The sequence below is a fragment of the Electrona antarctica genome (genome assembly GCF_951216825.1).
Source record: "Electrona antarctica genome assembly, chromosome: 7".
Classification (NCBI taxonomy): Eukaryota; Metazoa; Chordata; class Actinopteri; order Myctophiformes; family Myctophidae; genus Electrona; species Electrona antarctica.
Window position 1 is genome coordinate 40,270,559 of NC_136812.1, and position 25,443 is coordinate 40,296,001.

The 25,443-nt window shown below is 42.6% G+C and overlaps 1 protein-coding gene across 2 annotated transcripts; it reads left to right on the forward strand.

Moving 5' to 3' along the window:
* LOC306927386 (guanine nucleotide-binding protein subunit beta-4) lies at window positions 1-23,937 on the forward strand. Of its 2 annotated transcripts, XM_079507098.1 has the most exons (11): window positions 1-239; window positions 12,492-12,671; window positions 12,990-13,028; window positions 13,191-13,297; window positions 15,415-15,478; window positions 16,258-16,420; window positions 16,814-16,858; window positions 17,655-17,721; window positions 18,308-18,509; window positions 19,695-19,911; window positions 20,414-23,937. In XM_079507098.1, the coding sequence occupies exons 2-11, from the start codon at window positions 12,615-12,617 to the stop codon at window positions 20,518-20,520; spliced, it is 1,068 nt and encodes a 355-aa protein (XP_079363224.1). In that variant the 5' UTR covers window positions 1-239; window positions 12,492-12,614; the 3' UTR covers window positions 20,521-23,937. The 2 variants fall into 2 exon arrangements, with proteins under 2 accessions (XP_079363224.1, XP_079363225.1); XM_079507099.1 differs by lacking the exon at window positions 16,814-16,858.
* The last annotated feature ends 1,506 nt before the right edge of the window (window positions 23,938-25,443 follow it).

The window sequence follows — 25,443 nt, forward strand, 5'->3', positions numbered from 1 at the left end:
TTTGGTGGTGAAAAATTTACTCAAATCTTCTTCTCCCCCCCGAGTGTGTCGCGCGTCCGAGAGAGAAGCGTCTGTCTCTTAATTACCCCCGTTTTAATTGTCTAAAACTAATACAGATAACCCTGCCATTTCTCTAATAGCTGGAACCATGATTGTCATTTGAAAAACGGATTTGGGCAGCGACGAGATTCGGAGCGACGGACAGCCCGGTGGATAATAAAGAAGCCCGATTGTTTCAGGTAAAGAGCGTGGTGTTATTTATTGCCTAATTCAAGGCGTCGCTTGCCGAAAAGAAACCCCGGGTCTTCGAGCTTGAAGACCCGGGGGTTCTTGTCGGCAATCGACATCGTACGTGGCGCGATGGATTGTAAATGGGAGCTTATCTCCGTCTGTCTTGACATTTTCTTTTGCCTTTTATTTCCTGCTTGGCTCATGTCGGCATTTCTTATGTATACTTGTAAAGATGTGTCAAACCTGTAGGAAAGCATTAATGCTGTTACTTAAATGATTGCTGGGGCGAGCCCATGGATCCTATATTCTCTCAATGCTGTAGTATACTGTGTTTATACATATATCTTTCTTTCATTTGCTGAAATGACACTGTTGTCAAGCGCGGCCTTGCAGCACGGCTGTCAAATGACTCTCAGGCAGGCGGAAATATACTCAAAACGTTACTTACAATAATAAGAAAACACTGTCTGCGTGAGACCGGTTTCATTTATTTGTAGGCCTACTCGTTTCATCTATATGGAGCAAGATGATCTGGGTGTTTTAAAACATGTTCCATGTTATCAATAATGCATTGATTCAATGATTTCTGCCTTCATTCCTTCCAGGGGCAATTGCATGGTACTTCGTTCGTGTAGGGGCGCAGATCAGGGGGCGATGTCGATGTATTGCTTAATCTATATCACCGGTAATATTTCTCCAGTCCAGATATGGGATTATATAGGTTCAGACAGTTTAAACACTACAGTCTAATGGCTTGTATGGACTTTAGTTTTTACCAATAAGACAGTGACTCATTAAAGATGTCCATAAGACTTGTGCTACTGGGTTCTGTGATTGTCTGGTCTGAGGTATTTTGGGAGACTCTTGTCAAAATTGCGTGGGATTATAATTCGTTTAAACATTGTTTTACTCACAACATCACGTCAGTTCCGGTACACTGGAAGGAAGGGATATGGCCTGTTGGCCTACATCAGCCAAGATCTTCATTCTCCACATGTTTGGAATAGTGAGTGGACAAGTTTACACCTGGTGGTGCTGCCCTGCCAAGCTACTTTCACTTTCATGCACTTTAGTCTAGTTACTGGAACCCTTAGAGTATATACTCTAAAATGGAACCCCACCACTTATGATTTCCCATTGTAGCTGGTGACAGGGACACTAACATTCATGATGACTTAAAATGTAGGGTGATATGGGTAAAATATGTAAAGATAACCATAGTGTATTTTCTTTTATCAATATTTGGTGGAATGTGATGGGAAAAGATGGCATTTTGCAATATACCAAAATCCCAGGCTATAGGCTAGTCTAGTGTATAGTCCCATAGGCTATTACAATTTCAATATACAGTATTTTCAAACTTAATGGGAAGTAGCCTATGATACAGTATCAGATGGAAGCTGTATTTTTCAACTAATACTATTTTGATTCAGTGATTTAATTTTTTTTTAATGTATTTTTTCATCGTTAGCCTAATTTATACAACTATAAAAAACGGCGCATGTTCACTGGTTGGAAGGTTGGTCCTTAATAAACTTTTAATAGTTGTGACCCAGAAGTTGTATATCTAATCTGGCTGCTGTGAGACTAGAGGACTTGGTAATTAATAGCCAGATTCAAACCAAAGGCATCATGATGTGGGAAACAAGCTAACTGGTTCAACCAAGGCACCTCTAAAGGGGCCAATTATTTATCCAAAGGAGGCTCTCTCTTTCTGTATCCAACCCCTCCAGCACCATGACGTAATGTCTTCTGTTTAGGTCATTCCTAAATATTAAAATTTCACATCAGTGACATTTTACTGTAAAAGAGCAGAGGTCTAAAGGTGGCTGTAGGAATACCAGAACGCTCGCCTCAAAACAGAGTCGTCGTAATGTAACTGCTCTGCCTGGTATACCTAAACGTAAACCTCAAAAAACTATGCAAAAACGGTTAACCCTAACCATATTCCTATTCCTATTCCACATTTGGAGTTACATCATGGCAAGGTAAGGTAACTACACAACCCAAACCTAAAAAAAAGTTACCCTTTAACCTCAATAAAGCGGTGCCAAAACCTAACCCTATTCCTAAACGCGTCCGAGCGATTCCCAAACAGGTTCTCAGGGAAGGAGCGCTCGTTGTACCACGCCGGCCACGCGTAGTTTCGCCCCGCCCTACTACTAGTAGCCAAGGAAAGCACCGCCCGCGGAACCTCACCTTCTAATACAAACACAAAACCCCATTCTGCCAGCTACCTCGCTAGCCTAGTGGATTACTACACCGACTTGTAATACCATGCTTCACGCGTTCGCACCCCACTGCCGCCACCTCTTTTACTACCGCAGACTTTTTAATAGTTTTTGGATTAAGGTTGGTGAGGGGTTCGTTAATAGTTTTTGGATTAAGGTTGGTGAGGGGTACGTTAATAGTTTTTGGATTAAGGTTGGTGAGGGGTACGTTAATAGTTTTTGGATTAAGGTTGGTGAGGGGTTCGTTAATAGTTTTTGGATTAAGGTTGGTGAGGGGTGCATTCAAAAGATTGGATTAAGGTTGGTGAGGGATGCGTTGCTCCCCTGCTTGCGGTTATGTTTAGGTTAGAGTTAGAGATAGGGTTAGTACTAGTCATAGAGTACTAGTAGGCATAAACACTTGTGTGCGGTCCAAAACACAGCCCAGAGCTTCCTACTTCCTACAACCAATCACAGCGCTCCAAATTCAACTTGCGCTTGGGAATCGCTCGGATGCTTCCTAAACGTATTTCTAACCTTATTTGTAGTAAAACAAATATAAGAACTGTCCCACCGAGCGAGTTGGTGTGAGGTCGGCAGAAAAAAATGAGGGCGAAAGTGTTTTAAGACGAGTATTCTGGTTAGCGGCTGTAGACCTAAAAGTCATCTGTAATACTGCCATGATACTGAGTATATGCTGGGTACGGGGTAGGGCTATTTTCTTTTAAATGACAGTCGGTAATGCCACTACAATAACTAATGGCAAATCATAAAACAGCTAGAGCAGGCAGTTCCAAAAATGACTTGAGGACGAAAAAAACGTTTCCACGATAGACTATTATATTTTTGAGGGGCGCTAGCCCCTCCTATATACATGTTTAATGTTTGTTTTAAAAACCATTGACAATGAAGAGAAATGAATGTTTGTTTTGTCCCTAACACAAACATTACATCCCATTAACAAAGATAATTTAATGTTTGTTTTGACAGTTTGTTTTTACATCACCTATAATCATAGTAACATGAGTTAGACTTTAATATTCTGATGTAAGATGATAAGAGCGCCCCTCACTTCACACGAGTGTGATTATTATTATTTTCTTCAGAAGGATCTGTAAATTAAGCTTCAGACCTTCTGTTCCTGAACTCCGACTAGCATTGTGACCGGGTCATTAGGGGCAGTGTGTCCTATGACTAATGTGTACTGCTCTTCACTATGACCAAGGTCCATTATAGCAACCTGAGAGAGAGTCTGGGATTACAGTAGGATACTTTGTTGTTAGGTTGTTGTATTGCACGACACTCTTGACCTTCATGGGGAGAGGTCAAGGGAAGGCAAGAGGGTGACCTGTGTGTATTTTATTCTCATAACTAGTTTATTAAAACTGAATTTTTTTCTATTCCGCTAATTTCACACACACACACACACACACACACACACACACACACACACACACACACACACACACACACACACACACACACACACACACACAGGAACTATGTTCACCAGTGAACAGCCCCAGTTAAGGGTTGAATAAGTTGGTGGTGGTGGTGGTGGTGGCGGCAGTGGGTCATGGCAGTAGAGATGAGACTGAGCCTCCCATGGCCAGGCTTAGCTCCACACAGACCTGGCTGTGGCGGTGCCAAGCAGCGCTAGCTACTGTAGCTGGCTGCCACACTCTAAACAATAGGGATCTCCAATACACACAGCCCCTCCTTTGTCATCCCTGTCACTGTGCCATGCTCTGTGGCTGCATGGGCCTGGCTGGGTCCACTGGTGGTTGGTTGACTGGTTGGTTGGCCGACTAACTGGTTGACTGACTGACTGGTTGGTTGGTTGGTGTCGTGTCACATCACACCCCCATATTTGGTCATGCCTCATCACGCCTCATGACACACTCCATATATGGCTGTCTCCATATGTCGATCTGACATCATCAATATGTTGATCTGACATCTGTCAGTGTCACTCGTGCTTCTCAACTGTGCTGTATTAAGCTCTGTTGTTTCAGGCCTGAAAACGTCAATAAGAAAAAAAGGTCCATATATGGGCATTCCCTAAAACAATCCCTGTTATGCCCATATATGTAAATCCCTGATGTCATCAATATTAAGCCCATATATGAGAATGTCAATATGGCCATATTGTGACAGTTTCATGATAACCACTGTGGTTGCCGTGACGTGAGTCACACTTGCAAATTAACCAAGTTGGTACAACACATGGATCTCCATATGTGGAGCTGACTATCATCACCTGGATCTCCATATATGAAGATCACAACACTGACATCAAACCCTGGATAGCCATACATGGCTTGACATACTAGATCTGCAATTCTGCATATATGGAGCCGGCCAGCATCTGACCTCACTGACACCAGATTAATAGTTTTAACTCCTGCTTCTCAACTGTGCCGTATTAAGAAGCTCTGTTGTTTCATCACTTTCGCTTCTCTTATTGATCTTACTGGTATGTTCTTAGATGAATGTAATTGCCAGCACGTCACTCACTCCAAGAAAAAGAAAATCACACCCGTGTGAAGTCAGGGGCGCTCTTATCAATATACAAGATATATGAAATGTAAGATGACAACTGAGCTGAATTAAAACAGTTGCACTGTGTTTAGAAAAGTCGTTTTGCTCGTTCACACAGACTTAAATGATCCTCTCATTGTCAATGTAATGTTTGTGTTGCCACAAAAAGCTGATTTGTTCATGACGTCAATTCTCTCATTGTCAATGGCAAATGTGACAGGTGTTGTGACGAAACCCCTCAAAAAGAGAAGAAAAAATCACACCCGTGTGAAGTGAGGGGCGCTCTTATCATCGTACATCATGATCATGCATCTCATACTGGCCAATCAGAATGCCTGTTGCCTGTGATTGGTTAGCTGATTTTCCCACTCTCAGGGCTTTGGAATAGTTAAATACAGTAAGACATGAGACAAACACACTTGGAATGGGAAATGGAGGGAAAAATGGAATTGGTAGTTTTTCTTTTGTATATAACTTTGTAATGCTACTGACGTACTCAATCAATCAAGTCACAGTTTTTTTTATATATTTAAAATAAATATATTTTTAGGACCATGTGATCTACTGGTAGATCGCAATCTACCTTTTGGGCACCCTGACGTAAAGTTTTCCGTCAATCACGTTTAATGTTTTGATGTTTAATTTATGTCATAGTTAGCAGAGTTTTGACCTAATTTCTCCGTTCATTGTCAATGGCAAATCTTGAGACGTGTGGGGACAAGATTTAGCGGACATTTGACCTGAATTATCCTTTCATTGTCAATGGCAAATATTGAGACGTCGGGGACAAAAGCTGTATATATTAGTGGCTAGCGCCCCTCAAAAAGAATAACACTTTTGTAAAGTGAGGGGCGCCCACTGTGGCTGCCACATGACGTTACGGGTGGGCATGCTGAAAACGGGGGTGTGAGGCTGCTTAAAGCAAACATTAAAAGTCCATAGACTTGGCTGTCGAGGTTTTTGAGGGGCGCTAGCTTGAGCGCCGCTCAACACACACACACACACACACACACACACACAGATTCTGGAGATTCTCCGTTATTCAAATGGCTTATATGAGGTGATCTAAGATTGCCCTATGGGGATTCCAATACAAATAATAATTATACTTGTGTCAAGTGAGGGGCACTCTTATCATCAATCATACATCAATATACATCACATTCTGTGTTCAGCCAATCAAACCATCACATTTGTGGTACACGCAGACACACAAAACTGGGAATAGGGCTACCGCCCCTCAAAAACAACACGAACCAGGGGAATGGAACCCTCTAGCTAGCTGCAGTGACGTCATATTTCAGTGGTCTAGAGCGTCGCAGTCCCGCCACCTTTCATGACGACGACATTAAATAATTCTCCATGCATTTTTCCCATAGACATTTCAAAAAGTATTTATTTAAAGATCTGTAAGCCTCGAACAAAGCCAACTCGGATCGTGACAAATCATGACTACTAACACACTATTTTGGGCCGAACAAAGGAAAAAAAGGGCAGGGTACAACACCTTATTTTTCCCATAGAGATTTACAAAAATATTTATACAAATCATTCTAAGCCTAGAATCCAGCCGTCCAGGATCCTGGTGAATCATGACCATAAAACCTTTGATTCTGTGAAAAAAAAGTTTGAATAATTAACTTATTCTATGCCTGGGGCAACATTGGACAACCTTTTATGAAAGTCATAGATCGCCTAGGACAACATCGAACGACCCAGGGACGAATAGTTTTCGTCCCTTTGTCGAAGCTTGATACCGGCAGGTCGCCAGTTCGAATCCCCGGACCGGCACGTTAAAATTACCACCGCTGAAGTGCCCTTGAGCAAGGCATTGAACCCCTACCATGAAATGTTCTATGAGCAGGGTGTGGCTGTAAACAAGCATCTCGAGCTTAGTCCACTTCCCTGGGTAAACAAAGAACTTTGCTTTGCAAGCCCCCCCAGAGAGAGAATGCATACTCTTACCTACCTGGCAGGTTAAGATTAGCATTTCAATGCCTGAGCTGCATGTGTACAGGGGGGGGGGGGGGGGGGGTGATCACCTGTTTGAAAAGGGAAGGATCATTTCCTCTCCCTTGGGCCTAATGAAAGGTGGATTTTCAGGCCTGTTTTAAAAGGGATTTGCATGTTTTTGAGGGAGGGTCTGGGCATTCCACGCCTGAGTGGCCCTGCTGTAGAAGGAGAATTTACCCATGTTTGTTTTGAAAGTGGGTGGTACCAGATCGTTAATATTGGGTGTCTTTTTTGAGGTAGCTACTAGATCTAGTCAGGTATGCGGGTACTGAGGTCATAGAGGGCAAGGCTTAATTTACAATTTTGAATGTCACTCCCATTTTCAATTGCTTAACTTTGTCTTCTACCCGGAGCCAGTTTAGACTAGCAAAATGGGTTGGAAATAGGTGGGTCATGGGCCAGGCCGAGAAGTAGTCAAATTAGTTTGTTTTGGGAGGTCTGAACACTTATGATGATGTGTCATCTTACGTGTCATCTTATCAAATAAAACCGCAGGGTGCCTGGGGTGTGTGGATAGACACATCTTAAGGTATGTTTTATCGATATAAAACGGGATCGCTAAAACATTTTTTTTTTACAGCGGCCGTTGCTAGGTAACTCCTTGCTCAGACTTCCCGGACCAGTTTTGCTGCACGTGCAGCCATTCACTTCCTGGTTTACAGGCCGACAAACGTCCTCCTTATTACTTGCGCAAGCAGAGCGCGCAAGTACTGTGATCGGCTGGGTAATTACTTGTACGAACAGAGTGCGTAAGTACTGCGATCAGCTGGGTATGTATGTCGGTGTCCTCTCTTGAATCAATCAGGGACCAGCATCTTTTGGTTACGTCGCCAAGAATGGTGCTCTCTTATTGGCTGTTGATGGTGACACAATATATCCGTTTTCTTTGAAAACGGTGATGCCAGTGTTGAGCGCATCTCATGGTGCGCACAAGTAGTGTGCAAGGCACAAGTTGGCATCTCGACAGAGTGCATGTCTAGTTTTCTCTGAATCTATGCTGCCTCTGCAGATTGATCATAACGGCGATGTTCTGTCCTAATTAGAATATTCCGGTTAGAATATTAAAGGACAACTTTAGTTTTTTTTTCAACCAAGGTTCATGTTTTAGGCTGTTAAAAGTAAAAGATGAGTGTTCATTTTTTCATTTGCTGCTTTCTTTCGTTTTAGGGATTTTAGCTGTTTTTGACAGGGGGGCGGGGACATTTGAGCATGGGGCTAAATATGTATATGTAATATATATCTATAATATGTATGTTTATAGCAATTCTTTTTCTATAGTCCTACATGTGGCCACAAAAGATCACAGGATCTACTGAATGTGAAGGTAGCCTACTGGGGGGAAGCCACACTGTCATAGGCTCAATATGTCAGTTTGACACATTCAGTAGATCCCGTGAAGTGGGAAGATTTCGCCTAATGTTTGAGTCAACCATTATGCTGACAGACCAATGATTTCTGGTTTGTCGTTGTGCAACACAGGTGCTCATAGACATTATTATATTAAAAGACGGAGATCTCACTAATTCATATAAATAATTTGTCCTACAGAGGATTCTCTATACTATACCCTTGACTTCTCAAATTAAAGAATCCCCATTGACTGAGGGTTCTCCGACTGACTATTGAAATGGGGACAGCCCTGGCCTCAAACCCATGAAATGATTTTAGTTTCCTTGATGTATCAGTAGGCAGCGGTCTGATCGATGCATAACATTGATGTATCAGTAGGCAGCGGTCTGATCGATACGTAACATTGCAACAGATGGCAGAGCAGATTAGAACACTGAGGAGACCGCATTGGGGAGCCACTTGAGGCAGACATTGTGGGGATTTGTTCTCTGGCCGCTGAATTACACCTAGGACTTGTGCATTACACGTAGGACTTGTGCATTATACGTAGGACTTGTGCATTTGCCACAATATCATTTGTTTATGTCAGCATGGGTGCCGCCCACCGTTTTATTGTAATGCTACAAATCAATTGAACACTATCTAAATTCTAAAATTATTTAATGATGAGAATCACAATGTTGTGAACTGAAGATTAGATATCTGTAGCCTAACAGCAATTGCACTTAAATAGAAAGACAGAAAATTACTTTTACATTTATGGTCTGTATCCAGAGAACTTACAATTATTTCTAACATTACAAATAACACGCGTCCTTATTGTAGTTAATTTAACACAGGGGTCCATTTGCTTATATTATTTTGAGCTGTCTCACGTCCTGTGAATCCTGACCTCACTGCCTGACCATGCCCACATTAAGGACTCCCCGGTGTAATTTTCCAGGCAGGCTCCAGTGTCTCTCAGTCGAGCCTTTTCACCCCTCATCTCATCTGTGTGTTTCATGACGCTATCCTTGAATTTGATTGATACATGTGACATGCTGTTGAAGGTCAAACCGGGTTGTTTGCTTGCGCATGAGGCACTCCTTGTGTGACGTAGAAGAGTCGGAGGGACCATGGACGTAATGGTCTTGCAACAGTCCAGAGCGCTGTCACACGCAGGCCTATGCCCAGTGAGCCTCTCTGTCACACGCAGGCCTATGCCCAGTGAGCCTCTCTGTCACACGCAGGCCTATGCCCAGTGAGCCTCTCTTCAGGTTTTTTGCATCAGCTGGTGGGAGGGGGAGTGACGTCACTGCTAGGCAGCTGAAAGAGTTGCAACACTCCGACTCTGTCCCTGATGCCTGTTAATAAGGCATCAGGGACGGGCAGTGCATCACATCGACCCATTGTGAGCTTGTACATGTGCTATTTTCTGTTACACTGGCGCACAACATGCCGTACAGCGAATAATTCAGACTTAAGTCAGGACATTATCTCTCTGTCTCTCTGAATCATTTTTCTTATTCTGTCTAACATGAGAACAGGGAGTCAATGGTTGATTTTCTTGAATCAATTTTATTGAGATAAAAACAATGCACTATAAATGCATTGCTTAGTATTCAAGTAGAAGTGCTTGCGTGCCCCTGTCGTATAGTACATTGTGTTGGTGTGTTCTATAGCCTACCTACATAATGTATACTAAATATGTCCGCCTTAGCCTCTGTTAGTGGTTGGTCTAATTGTTGAATTATAGAAAATGGAACTGAAAAATTAATCTTGGAAGATTTTGACTGTTGACAGTAGGCTGTAAAACTGAGGGGGGCTGATGGTCCGAACATTTCTGAGGAGTGTGTAAGTGCACAGTGACCCATATTTGGGTTCCCAAAGGTGGAACACACACACACGCACACACTTATCCTCTTGCATGCGCATGTACAAGCACACGTTTGCTCTCATTCTTTCTGGCTCTCTCTCATACTCTCTCCCTTACTCATATGCACATACGCCCTGCAATGATGAATGTACCACATCACGCAGCAGCGCCTTGTAGTACATGTTCTGTAATCCAGTGGTTGTCTGGGCTGGGCAATACATCAATATGTAAGTAAGCACTCAGTTGAGTAGTTCACAGTAAGAACGTATTGGGTGCACGCTGCACGGTAGAAATTGTCTATAGAAAAGAATACCAGCACTCACTTTATATCCAACAGGATTATTGTTTTATTTCAAGTTGCTGCTGGGCAAAAACATAGAAATTTCAAAAATGTCTTCTAAATCCTGACCGTTTTCTGAAATGCCAATGTTTCTATATCAGTGGTGCTCAATATTTCATGTCAAGGACCCCACAAATGATATGTACTGTAATTGGCCACCGACCCCCATCTGAAAATATGTTATTCCAGGAACCCCTCAGAAGCAAAGATTTCAGTTCAAAACATTCGCTCTGAAAGAATATATATTCAAAGATTTGCACTACATTGTCACGATTTTTCAAAAATAGCAGACCTACAAGCTCGTAGCGCGGCACTCTGCTGCGCTAGGAGCTTGTAGATCTGCTATTTTTCAATAGCTAAAGTATAACCTAATGCTTAAAACACACAGGGTTTCCTGCCAAAACAAGAATCCTATTGGATATAAAGTGAGTGCTGGTATTCCTTTTTTTAATAGACAATATATCAATATTACACCGAAATTGTGATATGAGACTAGGATATTTTTGGAGGTTTTGAAGATTATAATACTGATTATGGCAACGTGTTTTTTCTTTGTTTTAAAGGCTGAGTTACAAGTGATGTAATATTCTGAACTTAACGGCTTAACTCTTATCTCTTGCTTTTCTATTATTGTCTCTTACCCATGTAACAATAGGCAGTAGTACTGATCATTTATCAAACATCTCATTGTGTAAATATCTTGTGAAAGCAGTCAAAGCACCAATAGCCATCCCCACAATATCAATGTTGAGGTATTTGGTTGAGTATAGCAAAATATCATGAAATTTGTCCATATGACCCAGGCTGTGGCACCCACATTCTGAGTCCCAGCATAACCACATGAAATCTTATCTTATATATTATTCGATATAAGCTCACAACCGACGTGTCGTAACAGGACACGTGAGCTTGTAGAACTACATTAACATTTTGCGACACGTGAGCTTGTAGAACTACATTAACATTTTGCTAAAAGATTTGGTGTGTGGGGGTTGAGTAGGGGGCGGGCCTATACAATAGAGGGTATGCGCATGCTTAAAGTGAATGGCACGTCTAGTGGCAAATCGAGTGGCAAAGCAACAGGCAAAGTGAGTTTAACATGGTTTAATGTTGTTTAATGCAATCAGATATGACTTTTCTGTGTGGATGTATGGGCTGTCAAGGCCAGAAAGTAGTTTTTTGCCACTCGGTAGGCGTTCCTGCATAACTTCCTGGTTTGATGATGATGTCACACGCCTACTCTCTATAGACGAAGTATAAATTACTGTAGGGTTTTAAGGGGGTTAAGCCAACTCGGGGGGCCTAAAGTTCCATTATAAAATGACTTTTCTTTTCTGCAACCTTTCATCAATACTCTCTACCCTCTACTGACTTCTGACCCACAGATTGAGATATTAATGTAAAGATAATGTTACTTAGGATTCAAAGAGCTTCTGCCTGTAACAATGGAATCCTGTTGTTTGAAATACTGGTTGATTATTCAGGTCCCAGCCAGCCAGGGCAGGCGCCCACTTACAGTTGAGAGTCCCTGCTTTGGTGAACTGTACTGTGCTACTTGTAATACATCTACTCTCTCTCCTCCAACATTCTCCTGGGCCTTCCAGTGCGGGCTGAGCAAGCAGCAGCACAATGGCAATAACACAAAAGGCCGATTCAGTCAGGAAAGGTCAGCAACACGGCTCAGATGGCCTTTTGAACCAGTCCGGAGGTGTTTGAAGAGCCAGGCCACCCTCTGTGGTGCCTTGGCTCAGGGCAGATGAACCCTTGCTTTCTACAGGGCAGGCCTGAATCCTTGTCCCCACCCCCCACCCCATCCCCCTTTGGTCTAGACAAAACAGCCCACAGGATGCCTCTGTTTGTTTGATGGGAGCATTCCCTCATGAAGAGCCTCATCCCTCTGTCTAAAAGTATTTTTCTCTGTCTCTCTGTGTTACTGTGTGTGTATGTACAGGTGTGTCCTGCAGGTGTCGGCTGTTACGAGTGTGTGCGCGTGTGAGGCGAGCGTGTGTGCGCGTGTGCTTTTCCCAGCCCAGCAGCAGTGTTTGAAGCAACCCAAACGCATCACAGAGGGACAATGAGCGAGCTGGAACAGTTACGACAGGAAGCTGAGCAACTACGCAATCAAATCCGGGTACGGGAGCCTTGTGTTTGTGCATGCATACGTTTGTTTGCATGCGTCTGTTTTTATCTTTGTCAGTGACATTCCACAGTACCCTGTGATTCCCACTGTTAAACCGTAACAACCTAACTCGTATAATAACGCATTGTAGCTGCTCAATTTTGAGATTTGCATTTTAAAATGACCTAGCATTTGCGAGACACTGTTCATTCTGCATTGATGGCACTGAAACACTTAAAAACTAACAACATTTTCCACAAAACCCGTAAAATAATACCAGTAATAATAATGAGCCAGTGATGTGTGTTAACTGTAATTATTGTGTTGCAGGATGCTAGGAAAGCATGTAGTGACTCCACCCTGTCGCAGGTAAGAGAAAACTAAGTTTTGTGGTAAATTCACTGGAGAACGTGACAAATCATATTTGTGTGTGTGTGTGGGTGTGTGTGGGGCTGTGTGTGGGGCTGTGTGTGTGTGGGGCTGTGTGAGCTGTGAGTGTTCTTGCTGACGTTGCTTCCTTTGTTTTGGCAGATCACAGCTGGTCTGGACTCGGTGGGCCGGATACAGATGAGGACGCGCCGCACTCTCAGGGGCCACCTGGCCAAGATCTATGCAATGCACTGGGGCAGTGACTCGAGGTACATGACAATAGACTGGTCATGCTGTGACAGAAATGTCACACTACTGTAACTGCATGTATGATTGTATGATGATTGATTTAATACCTTATGAGTGTTAACAAATTACGGCTACTTTCACTAACGTTCTCTGCAATGAAAGTATGATGGTCCGCAAAGGCTAACAACATTTTGTATTACCGTAGAAATTGTAACGGAGGGTCCAGATCTATACAATGTCCTATGGGTGTGTCAGAAGTATGACAGTAGGCTGCTAATTGTGACTGGTATTTTTAACAAGCAGCCACAACATTGCTATCAAGATGAATGCAGTGCACTGGGCCGTGGCGGTACGTTACTCTATGAATGTCTCTTCAGTACATTGTGGATAGCCACTACAAAGCGGTGTGCCTGCAGTCTGTACCGGCACAATGTGTCAAGGTCTGTGAGCTAGTCAAACTAGTCATAATAATGTGAGTGTTTTTAATCAATTCCGTCTTTGTGTGTAATATGTGTGTGTACCACTGTTTTTCTCTCCCACCATCTGCCTTCTTATCTGTCTGTCTCCCCACGCAATGCACTGGGGCAGTGACGGCAGTCCCAGGTGTGGGGCTACATACTATTACTATGCTAGTACTACTCGTTAATGCATCTCTACTAATATGACTAATACCACAAGTAGTGAGCTATCACTACTACTGATCGAGGATCAGTAGGCAGCCGGCAAAACACCAAAAAGCCAGAGACAACATGTCCAAACAAATGCCTGCGGGAGGCTGCAGTTTTCCATAGCCAACTTACCCACTGCTTCTTTAACTGTAGATTTGACTGCCACTTTTGAGTCATCATGAGCACTGATGATTGTCAGTCAAGAGCTTGTGTATCCCCCCCCCCCCCCCCCTCCCTATGATAGTAGTATGCATGCAGTATAAACCGCTAGTGGATGGGAAGATCCTTGATTAATATGTGGCTGTTCACCTGTGTCTGATACAAATTTCATAGACTGTGTACCTCACAAGTTAAGCTAATAGAGGAACCGTTGGACTGTGGTGAGTTCCATGATTCATTGGGGACCTTATTACCTCAATTGAATCTTCTATAAACCATGCATTCCGGAATATTCTCAGCTGTTCACAAAAGTGTGAGTGTGCACACTGTATGTGTGTGTGTGTGTGTGTGTGTGTGTGTGTGTGTGAGACTGTGTGTGTGCACACTGCACACAAGGTTGCCCAGTGCCCTCTGTGTGACCCAGTAGGAGGCCAACCACACCCTGTGTTGATTTTGTACACAGCCGTTGACATTTGAGCATGGCAGCACTCCCCTTGATTGTAGCCCTGCAGATGGGTACCACATCGCCAAACCACTTCCTGGTCCTGTAGAGATTAGATGCACCCAGCAGAGAGAGCGAGATAAAGTGGGAGAAAATATAGATGATTATTTTCTCCCCCCCCCCCCCACATGACCTTTTCACTCGCCTGTACTTACCCCTGGCATCCCTCACTTTCTCTCCTTTCCCATTTATACAATTCATTTAAGTATCTGCCTCCCAGTACGAGTCATTTAGATCATGTCATCTCTCTCTCTCTGTCTTCTTACCCCTTTGCTGGTTTGTCTCACTTACTTTTCTCCTGCCCCTCCTTGGTGTCCTCCCGTCTTCCATGTTGTTCCCTCCACGTAGCGGGGGTGATGAATATTACATGGAATGGCATATTCAAAGTGGTAGCTTCCCTGGATGCTTGTGGCTACATGGCACAAGAACGGCCCCACCAAGAGAAGGGAGGTGGAGCGAGAGAGTTTAAAATGAACGAGTGGTTCGATGGATCATGCTAAACATGAAGTGCCGGGTGTGCCAGGTGTAGCTTGTAATTAACTTTAACGTTCCTTGTTCGATTCCTGGATTTGGACATGCTCCACCTCCATATCACTCTTCATTTTCCTAAATAAAAGTAATAAAATAAAAAATATGATAATGCTTTGTGACAGAGATTATTCTAATTTATCTCTTAAAAATCTGTCCACTAGCTGGTTACCTTTGCTTTGAATGAGCTTGGTGCATGTTGCTAGACTAGGACCAAATAAAGAAACACTTTATTTGCAAGCCATTTTTTGTTTTTAAAGTTCCTTCTCCTTGTTTCCAGGTTACTTGTCAGTGCCTCCCAAGATGGCAAACTGATCATTTGGGACAGCTACACAACGAATAAGGTGAGTGATAATAATCAACCGAAAAATTGCGAAATCTTTGAAAAAAAAAAGTACAGTTTAAAATGGGATCTAAGACCAGTGCACACATGCAGCAGAATCTGAGACCGTTTCTAAAAACGCCTTCCTGACTAAATCTTGACCTAGGTTTTCTGAAAAACATTTCAGAAATTCAAAAATAGAAAAAGTAGCAGATCGACAAGCTTGACCGTTTTGAGCTTTTGGATCTGCTACCTTTGATGCTTTTGTGTGATGCTGCAGTTTGATCGAGTAATAGGGAGTTAATGTACGGGAAAAACACAAAGTTTAAAATATGGAGATGAGGCTTCTGCCCGACAGCAACAATATAGCAACAGGTATTGTGACACATTGGTGTTCCTGGCTTGAAAGGTATAAAACTTATAGGGAAAGTGATCCTCTGCATTTGACCTGTCTAAACTTGGGAACAGTAGGAATCGGGGACCAGCTCCAGATCTAAGGCCGGTGCCAGTTGGTCAGAGGCACTGGCAGGAGTATGTCCCTAAACATGGACTTTTGGTGTAAGGTATCCCATGTGAACACAGGTAGCTCATTAAAAAAAAGTCAAATTTGAACACTCTTGCTGTGAGATTAACAGTGGTCACCACTGAAACACAATGACACCACTCAGGGCTGTAGACCTGTGTTGTTGCTGCATGCCCTTCTCGCTCTTTGCCCTCAATTATCTGTCTCACTGCTGTTCTGTCTAAATAAAGTAAGAACTAAGAACCCACTGATGATTTGACTTGGTTTCCCCTCCCCAGATGCACGCCATCCCCCTGCGTTCCTCTTGGGTGATGACGTGTGCTTACGCCCCCTCTGGGAACTATGTGGCCTGTGGAGGCTTGGACAACATCTGCTCCATTTACAGCCTCAAGACACGCGAGGGCAACGTGCGTGTCACCCGAGAGCTGCCCGGGCACACAGGTATATACGACTACAATTTAGGCATTTAGCAGACATTCTTATGAGTCTCGTCAGTCATATGTAAATAATCGCATAGTAGATGATGTGCTGCAAATAAACTAGGATACTAGGAACTAGACCATACATGGTCAAGCAAAACGAATGCCAAACACCAAGTAACCAAAAACGCTAAAACTAGCATCTACTGTATCATAAAAAGTATGTTCTTTACGTACAGCCTCATCATGAGCTATAGATATGAACACACACAGAGAGGCAAAAGACCTGCCTATAACTACAGCCTTGTGAGTTACAGTCAACACAAGTGGGCAGGACACCTGCCTAAAATAAGTGTCCAAAATGAGCTCCATTCATGCCTTTTATACACTAACTTTGTATGAAATTTGCTTACAGGATCTTTACATTCAAAAGTAAATGCTGTTTGCTTGATAGAAAATTGTGAGTAAGCAGTTGCACCATCTAGGAGCAACTGCATCTTGTGTCACAGCTTTCACACACATTAGTGGTGTACAGTTTGTACACTAGAGACCTGCAGATGAGCTTTTTTATCACCTGAATCCGCGTGTGCATATTTATAATCCACCTGTTATCCGACCGCATTTAATGAATTTTTCCAATTATGAATCCGCAACCACCCGCAGACTATTATCCAATATTAATTTATAATATATTTTAATGAAATAACTGCGATTAACCGCGGCAACCGCGGCTAAATCCGCCATCCGCAAGTCCCTAGTGTACACATTATTAGCGGTTTAATGCATATGTCCGGGTGTGTGCAATTGTGGTGGCACACAAGGATCCAAGCTGTTTATTCTTTATTTATCCAGTGGTTGCAGAGCACGCATGCTATTATTTTGCCTCACAAACATTCACACCTGGGACCGGCTCTGTGTGACCTCGATCCTCCAGTGGAAGTGCCACTGAGTCGGCTCCGCTGGAGGCCTCAGACAAAGCATTAATTGGTTTGCACAAGGGCACCTTTCCTGTAGCTCACAAGGGATGCTACTATGCTTATGTCCTCTTGTACAACTGTGTCACACAGCCAAAATAGCCGATCTACAAGCTCGTCGTGATGCGTTGAGAGCTTGTCGATCGATTTTCGCTGCTTGACACTATTTACAGCAAAGTATAAATCGGACTCCTTTTTCTCTCTAATTTAGAACAGCCCAAATTAGAGAATTGTACAGCCTTTAATTACTCTGTTGATGCAGAACCTTGGCTTTATCTTCAGGTTATTTGTCCTGCTGTCGTTTCTTGGATGACAACCAGATTGTGACTAGCTCTGGAGACACCACTTGGTGAGTATAGTACAAGTCCTACTCACACCACCACAGAATTAAGAGAAAATTCACAAATACAAATTTAGATTAGTAAACTACACACACACACACGCACACCTCCCGCCTCTCCCTTTCTCACATACACAGAAATGCTGCAAGGACGAGAGAATGCACAAGTTTGTGTTTTCTTTCACTGCACGTTCGTCTTTACAGCCTCACTTTACCGCCCTACGTCGGATAATAAGCCATCCGTCCATTTCTTTGAATAAAACATTATTTTGACCAATCTGTATGACAGAATGTGTGAATATAACTTAATTAACACGATGGTTGATGTTGGCCTCGCTGCTCTGGTATTGAGAAATGTATATCCTTTGATGGGGTAAGACCACAAACTAGATTGGATGAAGCTCAAAGCTTATTTTATTCCCTGGCCAAACAAGCTTTCTGTCAGTATAAATTTGGGCACTTGTGAGTGAGTCCCAGCCAGGCAGGGCATGAAAGTTGCGGATCGCAGCTTTAACATGCAGTGTGGAAGATACTTTGATCCTGAGTGCTTTGAAACTACCATGAGTGATCCTCACCACATCTTCCTCTTTCTCAGTGCGCTGTGGGACATTGAGACAGGCCAGCAGGCCACCACCTTCACGGGCCACACGGGGGACGTCATGAGCCTGTCCCTCAGTCCTGACTTCAAGACTTTCGTGTCAGGGGCCTGCGACGCGTCCTCCAAGCTATGGGACGTGCGTGACGGAATGTGCAGGCAGTCTTTCACTGGCCATGTGTCTGACATCAACGCTGTCGCTGTGAGTACCACTGACCCGGCGATGAATTAATTAATTACCTGAACTGGATAATAATGGGTCCTTTGGCTTGGAGTGGGAATTAGTGACATTTCTGTTAACATTAGTGCCCAGTTGGAGATTATACAGTAGTGTGTGTATGCCAAATAGACCGTTCGCTAACCCCCACCCCACATTGGCGATTGCCCAATGCCAACTTGGCAACTGTTTGACTGTTCTGAATGGGAACATGTCCTAGACCTAGTCAATGGTGGTTAATGTCAATCTACACGATAATCAGAAGCATTAATAAAAATAATAGGAATACCATAATTACAGTATGGTGAAATGCTGCTGCTGTGCTATCTGCAACAGTGATTCCAGGTGCCTTCGTTTTTAACCCCCAAGCTAAAAGTGCAGTGACAAATGCAGGATGTGGCTGTATTGTCCAACGCACACAGGCACACACTCCACCGTTCACCCAGGTGATGACAATAATACTAATGATTATAATGACATGCATCGTAATTAAGGTACAAATCATATGCAAACGTTAACCGCGTCAACGTCAATGTTACATTGCATGTTGCATAGTGAACCACACTTTATTAGATTCATGTATAGAAAGAAGCCGTTAATACTTTTGATAGCTCTTGTGTATTTGTGATTGAGTATCTAATTCTACACACCATAATCACGACATTGCAACTATAACTAGTACCACACCAAACCGCTTTTTAACGTGTTTGTTTGTCAATTTATTAATTGCAGTATATGTAGTCTTACTTATCCTGCGGTACGCAAACACTTGATTGATATTCTTGATGAGGTACATCCATGTTTCTTCCTAGTGATACTTGTCTGTAACTGGAGCTTGGTGAACGGTCTATTGTCTTAATTGGTTTTAAGTCATCGTTTGCAAAGGAACGGGGCACATAATCTGCCAAATTCCGACATGCAGGTCGACCTGACCCTCCCATTCCACTTTAAAGATGCTACAGCTGCTTTTCTTTCTACATGTTTTTCTCTGTGGGGGACCTGGAGGTCCTAGTGGTTCTAATTAGTGTTCATACCGCATGATCTTAACGTCCTGGCAGTGAATGCAGTGTGAAACATGTCCCCTCTCGTTGACCTCTTTGTACTGTCTAATTAAAAATAAATACAAAATTAACCTTGTAATCCCCCCCGGCCCCACCACCACCACGGCAGTTCTTTCCCAATGGAAATGCCTTCTGCACCGGCTCCGACGACGCCACCTGCCGGCTCTTCGATTTGCGTGCGGACCAGGAGCTGATGATGTACAGCCATGACAACATCATCTGTGGCATCACCTCAGTGGCCTTCTCCAAGAGCGGACGCCTGCTGTTGGCCGGCTATGATGACTTCAACTGCAATGTGTGGGACACACTCAAGGCTGAGCGAGCAGGTAAGCCCAGAAATGGATCTACAGTTAGTAGATGCTGTAAATGTAATATTGCATTTTCAAACCTAATGTTAAAAATAAATTAACGTTCAAATGTCGGGGTAAAGCAAAGGCTGTGACACATTGAAACGTCACTGATGCCCGTAATAAAGAGTTTACCTTTCTGCGTCGTTCCAACTAATTTGGGACGGTCTGTACCACTACAACGACACTCAAGTCAACAGCATTTGGCATGTCCAATTCACACCTCCAGTGTGGCTTCAGCCATTGTAAACAATGATAACGCACACGTCTGACACTTGCAGTGTGTGTATTTACACAAACACTCAAAGCTGGGCATAGGAGGTGCTAGCGCCCCTCAAAAATAATTAGGCTAGGTTTGAATGATTAGAACCTGTGTTTTTTTTTTTAGTTAGTTTAGTGTTGTCTGGGATCAAAATTGTCCTGTGATCTTTTAAGTGACTTCTCAACCTCAACCTCTCCATCTGTGTGTGTGTGTGTCCAGGTGTGCTGGCAGGCCATGATAACAGGGTGAGCTGCTTAGGGGTTACGGATGACGGCATGGCTGTAGCCACCGGATCCTGGGACAGTTTCCTTCGGATCTGGAACTAACAAGACGACCCGCCCCCTAGTTTCATTTGATCTCAACATCCCACCCCACCCCACCCCGCCCCACCCCGTCGTTTCCTCTCCCACCTTACCAATGATCCTGCCGACCGACCAACCTGCTCCTGATACCCAGTACACCCCAACGCAACCCAGCGCCACCTCCATCTACTTTACTCCATCTTATCCACCTGCTGGCCTGGACTAGAGGGGTTGAACACTGTGTCTAACGAAATCCAACTCTGGCCTCCCCCTCCTGTCCACCCCAAGAACCTTCCAGCCCACCTGTGAGAAAGTACCAACTCTTTCTACCTTTCCAAGTGACGTTTTTTTACCCGCCTATTACACAGCAACAATAACAACCGAGGAGCTTTTGAGAAGAGTTATTCACTCAGAAGGTAAAAGGGGAGTCTAGAAATACGGGGTGGGGGCAAAAAAAAGCTTGTGTGTCCTCCTGCTGTTTCTCCGCCAGGGCGGCGATAACGAGCGCATGTTACCGAGGTTACCGCTACAACTAGAGGGCAGTCTGTGTGTAATATGTAATTGTATATAAATACAGTATATATGTATAGCATTATGTGTGTATATATGCATCATATATGCATATATAATGTGTATGTATATATTTTTGTAGTTTTATTTCTCACCCTTGAGGTTTTTCTTTTATTATTTTTTTTTGGGGGGGGGGGGCGTGTTATGTTTCTTGGTTTTAATGTACATACTATTCACATTGCTACACACGATAACACCAAACCTTGGCGAAATAGCCATTATAGAATTTAAAAAAACGATCGTGTTTGTTTTTATCCGCTTCGTGTACCAGATGGTCAGGGTTTGCTGCGTCTTGACAATTTTAAAACGGTGTAACTGTCAGTCACGTGTAAGTGCAGTATATATGAAACTGACGTAAAAAAACAATATATAAAAAATGTCCCATGGTTGTCTACTAAACTACCGGTAAATGACACTCCCTGTATTGTCCCATTTGGTAAATTCCATCTGGTCGCCAAGTATACTAAAACAAATGTATTTGGGAAGGCTATTGGACCCAGGTTTGGATAACACATTTGCTGAATTTTAAACTCACTTTTATTCTCATACGTGTGTTGATATGCTTGTGTGTGTTGTATGTGTGACAGTTACAGCACATGCACATCTGTAACCAAATCTATTGTGTACATGGGGACCATAGCTGTGATTGGTGACTATTTTTATTTTGGCATGACCTGTTGGCATTCCTCACCACATTCTGGGGTTTTCATTTTCAAAGGCGGCAGTTTTGTCTTTTAGCCGAATGCAGTTTTAACTCTAAAGGAGAAGCTGGTGACTCCTAGTCTAAGACTGAAAACATCTATTGCATATTTAATTGGAGGCCCGGTATTTTTCTTTGGCGCAGACTAGCTGGTTTGTGGTTTCAAATCATTGGATGCTGTATATGCGGAGACCACATCCGCTCCTTGCAAATCAACAACTCTGCGATACTGAATAGATTACTCAATATCACTCAAAAAAAGGAAGACTCTGCTTCTACATAATGTCCCCATGTCAGTATGTCTGGGCTGTCCAAACTGGATATTTGTAGTTCCATTTCCTTCATAATGCCCCCATGTCAGTATGTCTGGGCTGTCCAAACTGGATATTTGTAGTTCCATTTCCTTATAGCTGAGATAAGAATCCCTTAAAAAGTGACAATGATGGAAATGGAATATGGGCTCAGCAAGAAAGCAACATAATCTCCTCAGCAGGAGCTGTTGTGTAATGTTTTAAGCTTGTAACAATAATGAGGCCTGTATGGACCCTCGGGGAGTGGTCTAATCCGTATAGACCTACAGGGGAGTGGTCCAATACGTATGGACCTACAGGGGAGTGGTCCAATACGTATGGACCTACAGGGGAGTGGTCTGTTGTATTAAAGAAGTGAAGGCTTCATGTCAGGCTGATTGATTATAACAAGAGTTACTTCTAATGACTGACATGGGAGGAGAGGGATGGCTGTCACTGCTGCTCAACATGTTTGTTTGTTTGTTTTTACTTGACAACATTCTTTTCTTGCCAGGTGGCCAAGTGACCACCTGGAACTGAAGTCAAGTTAGCCACTCAAATCGCCCCCTTGTTGTCCGCTACAAGCCTGTAAAAATCAAGCTTTTTCTTTTTCTTCTATTTCAATGATTAGTTTCCCCCCCTCACTGAAAAACATGCTATGAAGAGTTAATTATTACTAAAGTACACATGGTAGAAATATAGAGAGCACTCACAAACTGTAGTACAATTGTAAAGCATTGAATTTGAGCACATACTTATGTATTGTACCCAATACCATACAGCGAGGTAGGATGATAATTATCTCATCAACCATCGTCCATGACTATTGAGCTTTTATTTATTTAGTTTAATGTAGTTTTCTTTATACAAGTTGGACCTACCATTGGCTACTGCAGGTGCCTATCTCCAATACTCTGACCAAACATGGGTCAGATGAAGAGGGTGTGCTTTGGCATACTATTTGTGTCTCCATTCTGCCTTACCATACAGCGCATACTAGAAAGTGATTTTACTAGCAACATTTATTCATTAGATTCCTAATACAGATACCAAGAGAGTTTGCCAGATACTATGCCTATAACAAATATTATCCAAAAGAAGTACTAGCTTTGCCAATACTAGTGAACACTAAAAACATAATTACAGATGAGCACCATGATCATACATGGCTCCCCATTGCTTCTGAAGGCAAATGCTCAATTTTTATATGATTCTGCTTTCTACTGACGTACAGTTTATAGTATTTATTAGCAATTGCAATGAAATCTCTCTTGACATAACAGTGATTCTAGTGACCATTGCATTTTTATGGTTTTATCTACCTGGCTTTGCATTGGAAGATTTTTATAATTTCTTTTTTTTTTTTGAGAGAATGTTAAGAAAAATGTTTTATTTTAGCCTGGAGAACATCCATGGGGTGTCCAGGATGTGAAGTGTGTTGCATATCAGTGTTGTGTGTGTGTGTGGGGAAGGGGGGGGGGACTTGCTGATGATACATGTGGATAACATTTAGAACTAAGTGTTACTTTTCTCATTTGTGCCATTGTTATCCATGGACCCTGAGCTGTGAACTGAAAACTAGTCATGGGGACAAAATCATTTTCATTTCCATTTGCTTTACTTTCAATGCCAGCGTTTCCCACTGTTTAAAATCTAAATATATTTGACTTAATCCTATGAAAAGATCAATTGCTAGTGACTTCTAGAGATTCTTTCTGTCCTGAAGAGAAAAAAAGAATCGTCAGCAGTGCTTACTATACATCCACGTTTATTTTCAATCAATGCAATGAGACTTCAAGGGTTCATTTGTTGTGAAAAAGTAAAGGCAACAATGTTTTTACTTTTACCTCCCCACCCTCTCCAAATAAATGGTAGCCAGTGTTTCAACCATGAGCTGTGTTAATGTCAACTACACCATGAGCTGTGTGTTAAATGCCAACTACACCATGAGCTGTGTTAATGTCAACTACACCATGAGCTGTGTTAATGTCAACTACACCATGAGCTGTGTTAATGCCAACTACACCATGAGCTGTGTTAATGCCAACTACACCATGAGCTGTGTTAATGCCAACTACACCATGAGCTGTGTTAATGTCAACTACACCATGAGCTGTGTTAATGTCAACTACACCATGAGCTGTGTAAATGCCAACTACACCATGAGCTGTGTTAATGTCAACTACACCATGAGCTGTGTAAATGCCAACTACACCATGAGCTGTGTTAATGCCAACTACACCATGAGCTGTGTTAATGCCAACTACACCATGAGCTGTGTTCATGCCAACTACACCATGAGCTGTGTTAATGCCAACTACACCATGAGCTGTGTTAATGCCAACTACACCATGAGCTGTGTTAATGCCAACTACACCATGAGCTGTGTTAATGCCAACTACACCATGAGCTGTGTTAAAGGACCACTTCACCACTTTTCAACTTCTCTTCCTATAATTGGTCCTCACTAATGTTCATGATAAAATACCACAATTTTTTCCTACTCAGTCTGTCTCATAGGAGGGCTGTGGGCAGTTCGGACACCTGTCCACCAGTGACATCATCGATGGTGAATCCAAGCTAATAGAAACGGAAGGTTTTCTTTTCCTGAAAAGTTGCAATGCAAAAGTTGAAGCCATCGTTCTCACGATAATACAAATCTGAATATATTTTAAAACATATCTTGTTTAAAAAAGAATCTGCCTAATGATGATGTCACTGGTGGACGGGTGTCCGTTCTGCCCAAAGCCCTCCAATGAGACACAGACTGAGTAGGAATAAATGGTGTTTTATTATGAACATTAGTGAGGACCAATTATATGAAGATATGTTGAAAAGTGGTGAAGTGGTCCTTTAATGTCAACTACACCATGAGCTGTGTGTTCAATGCCAACTACACCATCGCTCTTAATAAAAAAAGGGAACTCCTGTATTGATGATGTGGTAATCAGTTATTCAATTTGATTGCAATGCAACAGTATTGGCTTGTTGACCTTGGTATAGTAACCACTCTTCTGTACATACATACCGGTGCAGTCTACTCAGTAGTATACTATCAAAAGGTGCTCAACAGTGAATTTCACTATACTGTTCATATTTTGCCTAGTCTTCAGTTGGGTTTACATTACCCAGTTGAGAATCCTATTTTTATAGCCCCCATACCAGCTTGTGCTTTTTCCAGATGTTTTTGGTCAGACCTGGTTAGTTGGCTGGTTTTTAGTATTCAATGAATTAACTCGCCACCTTTTTATAATTGTACATGTATACAGTTGATGTATACATATTAGTACTTATGCTCAAAAGTGCTGTCGCTGATGGGAAGTTTCCCAGTGAGTAGGTATGTGTGTTACTTAAAGCACTCTTCAGTGGTAACATCACTCTTGTTTG

What these genes read in the sequence shown, in the direction of transcription:
- LOC306927386 (XM_079507098.1), top strand. Translation starts at nt 12,615, where the DNA reads ATGAGCGAGCTGGAACAGTTACGACAGGAAGCTGAGCAACTACGCAAT. An exon ending in GTGACTCCACCCTGTCGCAG is followed by an intron (nt 13,029 to 13,190) that starts GTAAGAGAAAAC and finishes TTGTTTTGGCAG; the next exon opens with ATCACAGCTGGTCTGGACTC. An exon ending in ACAGCTACACAACGAATAAG is followed by an intron (nt 15,479 to 16,257) that starts GTGAGTGATAAT and finishes TCCCCTCCCCAG; the next exon opens with ATGCACGCCATCCCCCTGCG.